Source organism: Rhincodon typus, chromosome 5 (genome assembly GCF_021869965.1).
Source record: "Rhincodon typus isolate 14 chromosome 5, sRhiTyp1.1, whole genome shotgun sequence".
Lineage (NCBI taxonomy): Eukaryota > Metazoa > Chordata > Chondrichthyes > Orectolobiformes > Rhincodontidae > Rhincodon > Rhincodon typus.
The window spans coordinates 61,452,068-61,463,126 of NC_063336.1; the positions used below are offsets into that span (position 1 = coordinate 61,452,068).

The 11,059-nt window shown below is 38.4% G+C and overlaps 1 protein-coding gene across 1 annotated transcript in view; it reads right to left on the minus strand.

Moving 5' to 3' along the window:
* themis (thymocyte selection associated) overlaps window positions 1-8,073 on the minus strand; it is a 46,830-nt gene extending 38,757 nt beyond the window's left edge. Inside the window, exon 1 of the mRNA XM_048597207.1 lies at window positions 7,660-8,073. Within this exon, the coding sequence (XP_048453164.1) occupies window positions 7,660-7,750 (91 nt within the window). The 5' untranslated portion in view covers window positions 7,751-8,073. The remainder of the gene's footprint in view (window positions 1-7,659) is intronic.
* Between the last annotated feature and the right edge of the window lie 2,986 nt (window positions 8,074-11,059).

Here is an 11,059-nt window from a genome sequence, read left to right on the forward strand (position 1 = left end):
TTCTGATTTTTCTGAAGAAGGGTCTAGGCCCGAAACATCAGCCTTCCTGCTCCTCTGATGCTGCTTGGCCTGCTGTGTTCATCCAGCTCTACACCTTGTTATCTCAGATTCTCCAGCATCTGCAGTTTCTGCTATCTCCTAAACAAACTGTTTCCCGGGGGACAGGAGATAGCACTGCTTGATAATTTGCTGCCTTGTGACAAAGGGGCAATTAGACCTGCTCACAGAAGCAATGTTCTGTAGTAAAGGGAACAATTGCAGGAAAAAGATGTGTTTTAAACAGACAGCTAACCCCAAATATAACAAAGAACTAAGGAGCTATTTTTGACAAGGGGGCAAGCTACAGATTTGAGGACTCCAAAAAAGTAATCAATGTTGGGGATGAAAGAATCTAAAGGATGTCAATAATGCCACACTACAAACTTTAAAGAGAGAAAATTGTGTAAGAATCCAACACCAGAACTTTGAAGAACAACGCTGCATAAAGACCGAACCCTGGAAACTTCCTGACACAGATCACTGTTGGTTGAAGTCCTGGCCAGATTTCACAATTAATCGAGTAATAGTTAAGTTGGGTTCCAGGCTTTCTTACTTGAGGGTCATATTTTTGGTTGTTACATGCAATAAAGTTTGAATTATTGTTTCAGTATTTGATTGCCTATGAAATGCCGTAATAAGTAGCCGAATTAAACATAAATTGTGGTGATTAACAGTTGGAACAAGATAAGAGAAAGGGCAAGTGTACTAATTCACATTCACATGTTAAAAGAAAGCGTACTTTTGGTCCATTATGCACAGCGCAAAAGCAAAACTATTTTGTTCAAATTAGTCCTAAATGGCGACCACAACGTGGCTGGCAATGTGCACCTCTAAATACAAGCCAGTGAATACAAATGTGCTCACTAATGGTGTAGCCCAAGTTACAAGTAAAATTAGCATCAAATTGTTGTTTACACATGTTATACATATATTTTTTGTGTACTGCATTAATAGGTAAAAAGGTCTATCAATCACCTTAAATTAATTATTTGTAAATCATTACAGTACTCCACATATGACATTTATAGCTTCATACAACTGAAGATACTAAGGGTAAAAATCCAACTATCCTTCAGGCTCTCCCACCAACAATCAGACTGGAAGTCAACCCCCTGGCAATTTCAGGAGGACTTTGTTGATGACAAATTTTCTCCACCTAAACTAAAAAAAACAAGTGTTGGAGGAAGGATCAAGGCTTTGCAGAAGACACCCTTGTCATCTCCCTGGCAATCGATGAACAAACATACTTAGACAGACTAGGCATTTTGACCTTCTGAAGTCTACACATCCAAGTACATGCTGAATCATGACTCAGATCACGGAAGATCTGCATAAATTTATTTTAAACATGCTAAAACCCTACCCACCACGAACGTGACCAGTGGGATCAATCTTTTCTGGATGCAAGGGCCACCAGACATCCCAATGAATGTGGAGCCAGGAATATGCAGAAGCAGGTACAAAGTCTAAATGACTGTAAATTTTGGCAATCACTGCTGCAATCACCAACATGCTGACTTCAATATTTACTCCGGGACAAATGACCCATGAATTTCCAGCATCCCTCTTTTAGTTTGTAATGTTTAACTGTCAAAATACATTGATAACTTACATATTTAATTCAGCAATCTCTTCTATTCAAAAGAAGCATGGATCAGAAACTCAGCATTATAACTTAGTTGCCCATCTCTGATCCATTCCCTCTTTTGAAAGTGTTTCTCCAACAGAAGCATCAGCCATGAGTCATAGAAAATAGACTCTCAATCCAACACGCCCATGCTGAACAGGTTTCCCGAACTAAACTTTTCCCACTTGCTTATATTTGGCCCATATCCCTCTAAACCTTTCCTGTTCATGTACCTGTCCAATTATCTTTCAAATGTTGTAATTTGCTCACAGTTTAGGTTTCAGGTGCATAAATGCTTGAAATAAGATTTACATTTAATGTTTGCGCTTTTCAACTTCTTTGAAACTAGTTCCAAATGCGATATAATGCGTAGCATAGTTAAGTAAAACTATCACTTCAAGCACAACTGAACATTTATTTTTCCACTGTGAAGCATGAAGAAGTAAATCATTGAATCGGACTTTATTTTTGCATCAGATAAACAAATGCTTTTAGAATTAAATGCAGAAACATAAAATAGTTGTGTGGGTGGGGAAGGGAAATTTATTTCTTCGTTTTCTTGTAAACTTACTGTTTTTCAGTCAAATGTTGGGGAAGAGGAAACAAAAATAAAGCCCAATGGAAAAGCGACAATGATTCACGAGCAATTTTGTTCTACTTTAAACTGTAAAATTTAACTCTTTCAATTTATTTGCATGGAAACTATCTTCCAACTTATACATATTGCATAACAATAAAATATCATTGCTAATAATCTGAAAACTAATTTTGTTATGGATGTGAACATGTTGGAGAGAATGCAGGAGAGGTTTAGTAAATGGTTCTAGGGATGAGACACTTTAATTATGTGGCAAGATTAGAGAAGTTGGGAGTGTTTTCCTCGGAGCAGAGAAGGCCAGGAAGAGATTTGATAGATGCTTTCAAAATCATGAAGGGTCTGGTAAGAGTGGATAGGGAGGAACTGTTCCTATTTGTAAATAGATTGAGAAACAAAGGGCACAGTTTTAAACTGTTTTTCAAAAAAAACAAGTGCAATGAGAGAAAAAGTTATTTTTCCTACACTGAGCAGTTAGGGTCTGAAACATACTGCCTGGAAGTATGGCAGACATAGGTTCAATTGAAACATTCAAGAGGATATTGAGTGATTATTTAAATAGAAACAGTGTTCAGAATTACAGAGAAAAGCGAGGAGTGTGGCACAAAATTAAATGCCAAGAGAGAAACAGGATGGGCCAAATGGTCTCCTTCTGCACTGTAACAATTCAGTTACATTGCTAAAAAGAAGTTGATGCTTTAATATTTTCAATAGCAAAACAATTGAGAACTGTCTTTCATTCTGTGCCCAGAAAGTATTGCTTCTTAAAACTTGAGTTTTTTCAATTCACATCTGTTTAAGTAAGTATCTTATATTCTGTAAGAGGTTATTAGAGGAATAACATCTCACAAAGGCCAAACAACTTGTTTCAAACATACATCATAGTTGTAAATGTCGACAATAAACCAGGATGCAATTTACACAACAAGAACATCTGGAAATCTGTTGCAATAGCAAAGTGAACTACTGAGACTGAAGGAAATTATTGAAGTATATGCAATCAAAATAGTACAGGAAGCCACTTGGCCATCAAGTCCATGCTTTATAGAGCAATTTAATCAGTCGCATTCTCTGCTCTACCACCTTTTAAGTTTATTGTGAAATCCTCCTCACAAAATTACATTACTTGAGCATCACGATTTCCTTATCTAGACAACTCCCGTAAGTATAAATATTCCGTGTCTGGTAATGTTAAGCTTGCAGTTGTCTCAAATTAACAGTCAAGTAAAAATTGGAGAATCAGAGGACATGTTGCAGAGAAACAGCAGACAGAAGGTTGCATGCACAATACTATTAGATTAGTTGGTGAACAGATCATTTTGAAAAATGAGGGAGCTGTATAGAAGGTCACAGAGAAACATCAAAAACTTCTCAACAATTTGTGCAGAAACAGTGGAAGTTGGCTGCACTTAAAACTTTGGGTGCTGTACCTAGAAAATCAGTTGTGTTAATTACTAGCAAGTCAGAGAATAGGGTTAGATCAGAAGCTTGGAGGTCAGCCATTGTGAAATATAAGGGTAGTTTAGAGAATCCTCAAGAAGCTGACAGGAAGCTCCACAGAAATATTAGTTCCTAGAAAAAGCACACAGAACATAAACAGCACGGATTCAGACAACGAACAACTCTATTTCAATTGCAAAACTGTTGATTTGGAAATGCAATGGTTGCTCTCACTGGTTGACCATAGTTGACACACATTTGATAGTATATGCACTGGAAGAAGATTTTCTCTGTGCAGAATGAAGAGAAAATCCATTAAAAATGGATTTGACAATTTGGTGGAATGGGCAGAGATATGGCAAATAGGCTTCAATGCAGTGAATTATGAGGGGATGCAAGCATTATGTTCCTGTTAGAGTGAAAGGCAAGGCTGGTAAGATTAGGGAACAATGGATGAATAAAGATATTGAAGCTCTAGTCAAGAATAAAAAAAAATCCAAAATAGATACAGACAACTGGGATCAACTGAATCTCTTGAAGAGTAATAAAGAGTGGTGGGGCATTCTTAAGAAGGAAATCAGGAAGGCAAATAAGAGCTATGAGATAGCATGAGATAGCCTCGGCAGATGGTTAAAGATAATTCTTGACAGCGAGAGCGCAACTGGAGAAAGAATAGGATCCATTATAGATCAATGAGGTTGTCTTTATGTTGAACCACCAGGAGATGGGAGAGATATTAAATTAATAGTTTGCATCAGTTTTTACTGTTAAGAAAGAAATGGAAGCTAGAGAACGCAGGGAAATAAATATTGATGTACTGAATATCGTTCACATTACAAAAGTAGTAGCGTTGGACGTCTTAGAAAACATAAAAGTAGATAAACCTCCAGGACCTAAACAAGTGTATCACAGGACATTGTAGAAAGTTAGGGAGGAAATTGCAGGGCCTCTAGCAGAAATATTTATATCATTTATAAACACAGGTGAAGGAGCAGAGGACTAGAGGGTGGCTAATGTTGTGTCTTTATTTAAGAAAGGCTGTAAGGAGAAACCTGGAAAGTATAGACCTAGTCTGACATCAGTGGTGGTTACGTTATTGGAGGTGATTGTGAAAGGTAGGATTAACATGCATTTGGGGAGGCAAGGATTGATTAGGGATAGTCAACATGGCTTTGTGCAAGGAAAATAGTGTCATACTTGATCGAATTTTTTAATGAAGTCACCAAAAAGGCTGGTGAGAGTAGAGTGATAGGCGTTGTTTACTTAGACTTTAGTAAAGCTTTTGTCACAGTTCCACATGGTAGACTAATCTGTAAAGTTAGATCACATTGGATTCAGTGTGAGCTTACAGAATTCTTTTTTATTCTTGACTAGAGCTTCAATATCTTTATTCATCCATTGTTCCCTAATTGGATACAAACTTGGCTTTATGGTAGGAGACAGAGGGTGGTGGTGGAGAGTTGCTTTTCAGATTGGAGGTCTGTGTCCAGTGGTATTCCTCAGGGTTCGGTGCTGGGACACTTTTGTTTGTCAGTTATATAAATGATTTGGATGAGAATACAGGAGACATGGTTAGTAAGTTTGCAGATGATGCCGAAATTGGTGGTGTAGCGGACAGTGAGGAAGATTATAAAGAGATTTTGATCAATTGAGTCAATGAGCTGAGGAATAGCAGATGGAGTTTAATTTGGGTAAATGTCAGGTATTGCATTTTGGTAATAAAAACAAGAACAGGATTTAAACAATTAATGGTAGGGCCCTAGGCAGTATTGTAGAGCAGAGAGACCTAAGGGCTCAGATACACTATTCTTTGAAATTTGCATCACAGTTAAATAGGGTGGTTAAGCAAACAGTTAGCACGCTTGCTTTCATTGCTCAGACCTTTTAGTTTAGCAGAAGGGACGTCATGTTGAGGTTGTGCAAGATGTTTGTGAAGCTGCTTCTGTAGTGCTGTGCGCGGTTCTGGTCGCCCCTGTACAGGAACAATATTATTAAACTAGAGAGCATTCAGAAAATGTTTACCAGGATGTTGCCAGGAATGGAGGGCTTGAGTTATAAAAATAGGCTGGAAAGACTGGTGCTTTTTTCACTGGAGCCTAGGAGGTTGAGGGGTGATCTTACAGAGGTTTATAAAGTCATGTGGGGTATAGAATGGCAAGGGTCTTTTCCCTAGGGTGGGGGATTTTAAAACGAGGGGGCATATTTTTAAGGTGAGAAGAGAAACATTTAAAAAGGAGAGTCGTTTGTGTGTGGAATGAACTGCCAGAGAAAGTGATGGATGCTGGTACAGTTATAACATTTAAAAGACATTTGGATAAGTTCATGAATAGGAAAGGTTTGGAGGGATATGGACCAAGCTCAGGCAAGTACCGCTAGATTAGTTTGGGAACAAGGTTGGCATGGAACGGTTGGACCGAAGGGTCTATTTCCTTGCTGTATGATTCTATAAGAATATAAAATAGGTGGTATAATCCAAAGGAGGGTGCAGGAGCAGAGGGACTTGGATCTCCTTGTGCATAGGTCTTTGAAGGTGGCAGGACTGGTGGAGACCAGCAGTAAATAAAGCATGCCTCAGCTGGAGTACTGTGTACAGTTGTGAGCACCATATTATCGGAAGGATGCAAACACATTGGATAGAGTGCTGAAATGACTTACAAGAAAGGTTTCAGGAGAAACTTCAGTTACAAGGACAGATCAAAAAGTTGGGACAATTCTCCTTGGAGAGAAGGCAGCTGAGAGAGTTGGTGAAGGTTTTCATAAATCCTGAGCAGTCTGGATACAGCTGATAGGGAGAAGCTATCCCCATAAAAGAAGAAGAAGGGAGCATAGATTTAAAGTGATGTGCAAAAGAAGCAAGGGTGATGTCAGAGAGAAAAAAAAGACTTTTGCATTCAGCTAATAGTTAAGGTATGAAATGCACTGCTTCAAAATGTGGTAGAGGCAGTTTCAATTGAGACATCCATGAAAACGTTGGATGTATGGATAGAAACAGTGCGCAAGGCTATGGGGAGAAAGCAGGAGACTGGAACTAGATAATAATACTCGTTTAAAGAGACCTTTCTGAGCTGTAACACTTCTGTGAAGGTATGAAATAAACTACTGATTTTGTTATACATTGAAGCAATCCATCATACGTATAGAAACATCTCTCAGGACAGGGATTCATACATAATTTCGTCTAACTGAAATGAAATGTTGTGACATTAGTGAAATGGATTGGTTTTTTTTTTAATAAGAACGATTTCCAGATCTAACCGAGCGCTCAACAATGGCGTTGTTTAAACCGGTACTGACTGCATTACATACAAACTCCCAGTGAACGTGGTTTCCAATAACGTTACAATCACCCTCTTCCAAAAATTGACCGAAATTACTGGATTTACTTTAGTCAAATAGTAAATATTCAAACAAAAGATAATGGTAGCCTTCTTTCCTAATTTTTCAGCAAATTAAATCTCAAATAAACTCCTGAGTCAAACTCCACAGAATTTTAAGCATTTATGTTCGCCTTTCAGAGGAAAGCTTATTTTTGTTTGAAAAACTTGGATTTGCACTAAGCAATGCATTTGAACGATGCAAAAAGTCAAATGCATCTTAAAGTAAGTGTAAACCGTCCAATGTGCTCACATATTGTTCAGTACTGTAACATTTTACTCAAACTGAGGGTTTCACTGGCCAACTATTTGATAGAGAAATGGATCGATAAAAAAAAACGTAATAGTAACAGGATTCAGACGACACGTGGTTTTGAAGATAACTGAAGGTGCTGCAAAACATCTGAAAACTCTGCAAAGTTCCAGCGCCGTGAAGTTTATTGCATTGAAAAGTCTCACGCTTTATTCAGTTAAATAGACGCCAGAAATGATGCATTAGGCAGAAAGGATTATAAAAATAAATAAAGTTTTACAACAAGCTCCAATTGACCGGAAAATCGCACCGTCTAAAATCCAACCTTTACCTTGAAAGTAAATCCCAGACTGGATCTGTAGTATCCTCGGAAGAGTCAAGGGATCGAGCGAGTCGATGAAACTCTCGAGAGTTTGCGCCATTGCATTGAAATTTCCTCACGAAATTGCAGAGCATTAGCGTCGAAGACTGCAGTCCATGTTTCAAGGTGCTCCTGGTCAGTCAGTCTCCCTGTCCAGTGGAAGACCGGTAAATATCACTGCCCACTATATACAGGTCAGTCCCTCTGTCCAGTTTAAGACAGATCAATCTCCCTGTGTAGTGGAAGGCAGGTCAGTGTTCCCAGACAGTGCAAGGTTAGACTGCAGTTCCTTGTCCCATCCTACTCCCACTCACGGTCTGAGAATAGTTTCACAAAATGCTCCAGCATCAGAGGTTGCTTTCCAAATCTCAACGAATGAGTCAGTTCATCACCACGACACCCGAATGTGCAAAATGCAGAACAATAGTGGGCGGCAACCCCGGAAACACAATAGGCAAACTCGCATATTGTCAACATTTGCAGCCTTCCTCAAAAGGTTGTTTTTTTTCACACTCTTAAAGAGATAGGTATCCCAGTGTGACCGTAACATTTGCGTTCACACTCAGACTTGTTTAGCTTTTATGTTACTTGTTGATTCTAAGGAGTGGTTGGCGATTTCCAAACAGAAATTAAAGACTGATTTTTCTAAAATAAAATCAGAAATGACAGGAGTCTTCATTTAAAATGTAATCGGGAAACTTAGAAAAGAGTTCCACGTGTGCTGACATCTCCCACTATATGTCAAAACACTTCGGACCAAGATGTTGGGTGCGTAGACTTCAAAGTAATAACTGTGAGTAAGATATGCTTAATGGAAATTCAGGAGGAGTTTGACAATTTGAATTGCAAGTGAGGTGGGGGTTGTGGTTTCACTTTTGTGCAAACACAGATCCCACGCGGTTTCATCCATCGATGCTTCCGCAAATGGTCTCCTTCCTGCCAGAGCCTGCGGATTAGACAAAGCATATGCATGGTGCAGGACGGCAGAAGTGTTTTGATGTACCTCAGCTAAAAATGCAAATACAACGTGGCATTCCTAAAACAACAACTCAATTATGGGAAAGAGAATAACACAGGGTGGAGCTGGACGAACACAGCAGCATCAGAGAAGCGGAGGACAAAAGTCTTTTCTACTCCTCTGATGCTGCCTGGCCTGCTGTGTTCCTCCAGCTCCACACTTTTATCTCTGACTCCAGCATCTGCAGTTCTTACTATCTCTGAGTTAGTTATGGGAAATGTGTGACTTATGCATCCAACAGATAGCTATCTGGAAAGGCAGACTGATATCTAAATATGTTATCTCTTCGGAATGCACTACTGTTGCCCCTTTGCCACCCTCCCTTGCCTCACAAAATCTTCAAGGCTCATTCGATTTTCCTGGGATCAACTCAAAATGTACATCATCCATCTCCTGAATTTATTTCAATTTCTCTAAAGTGTTTTGGCTAGTCAACAAGATACAACATTTTATAGGGGTCTTTCCATTGAGCATTAGCTAAGCAACTCTCTAACTTAATCTTTATAGAGCTAATGACTTTGGATTCCATACCTGACACTGTGTGTTAGCTGCTTCTCTCAATCAGCCTTATGGACAAACTGAATTCACAGAGATAAACTCAAAGACTAAGAATTTCACTAAACTCCACCCATCTGCATGGCATAACGACACACACATCATACCCAGGTAAAAATGCAAGTTACCTACCTTTCACTTCCAAGATTTCTCTGAGGAAACCACGCAGATAACTTATGTTTACTGTAATAACTGCAAATGTTATGCCTCAAGTTATTTTCATCAGTGAGTGCACCTGTTTTATGATTTTATCTTGCTAGCTGTTAATCTCTAAATTAACATGACTCCATTTTAAGTGTTGAACTCCAAGCTTGTTTAAATTGCATTTATTTCAGTGTTATTACAAAATATCAGGATTTTTCATTTATTTTACATCTGAACTAGAAATTACATTCTAATGCGCATCAACCATAAACTAGATATTCAACACATAACTGTGTACACTGTGGACCACCTCTTGCATTGACTTTAGAAAGGGTAATGCTCATGCCCAGTGGTACGCAGCATTAGCTTACAATGTTAATTTGTTGAGAAGAGAAATTGTTGTACATCCCTGTACATCACTCAGTTGTTAATCTCTCTTAATATAGTAGGGATTTTGCAGAGTTTAACAGATTAGGAAAGAGGTTTTTAAAAAATACAATTTAACGAGGATTTGGGAAATTGAGGGGTCTGGAAAAAGGCTATCTGGCATGAAAGAAAACAACTTAAAAGTGAGGAAAGAGGATAAAAGGGGGTAATCAAAATGGGTTTACTTTATGTACAAATGAATGGAGAATGTATTCAGTTGGTTAAAACAGCAAACAGATATCACTGAAACTAAATAATTCTAAATGGATCAATATTTCCATTTTGTGGGCACAGATCCAAAGGCCTACCTGCAGTGACCAATGACAGACTGACATCACAAACTACCAAATGAAGCAATAATGAGGAGGATAAATCTGGACCATCAAAATGAAACAACTACCAAAACAAACACAGAAAAGTTCTGGAGAAACTCAGCAGGTTTTGCAGCATCTGTAGAGAGGGAAACATAGTTGACCCTTCAAGTGCAATATGACTCTTCTTTGGAACTAAAAAGTATTGGCAAATGATTTTTCAATCCCTATGACAAAGGTGGAGGAGGATCAAGGGGGTGGTGCAGAGGCCTAGTACAAAAGACAAAGAATTTTTCAATGGTTGTGACAGAGAAAAAGAAACCAAATGGATGTCAAGAAAACTTTTGTGCTCACAAAGGAAGGTAGCAGAGGAATTCAATAGGCAATTTTAGGAATTAGATGTTATGGAACAAATTGATATGTTTGTCTCAAATCCATTCCTTCAAGTAAACATCAGTGGATTGGCTACCAAATTCCATGGTGTTTGATTTACAGCAGTAGAGTTGATATGGAGATAATTACTATGAGAAATGATATTCAGATGAAAGTCAGGACAAGGGACAGTGATTTTTGGTGACTTGTAAACAGGAAAAAAATACCCATACCTATCATCCTGTGCTTTTAAAGTAAAGGTTTACATTGACTCCACATACCCTTGTTAGCTAGTATTCTCCTAAATGAAGATAATCAAGTCCAAGCATTGCACCCCCCCTTTACAGATAACCATTTGATGCACCATATATGACAAGTAATATCAAAGTACAACCCAGATTCAAGGCACTGGTAGATATTGTGCAGTCAGAGGACAAAGAGACTTGTTGAGTAGAGGCCAAAATTATAAACAGTTGGTTTTAGACTTATACAGCACTGAAAGAATTGTTTGTTCTATATTTTCACTGATTTTGAATTAGCAAAG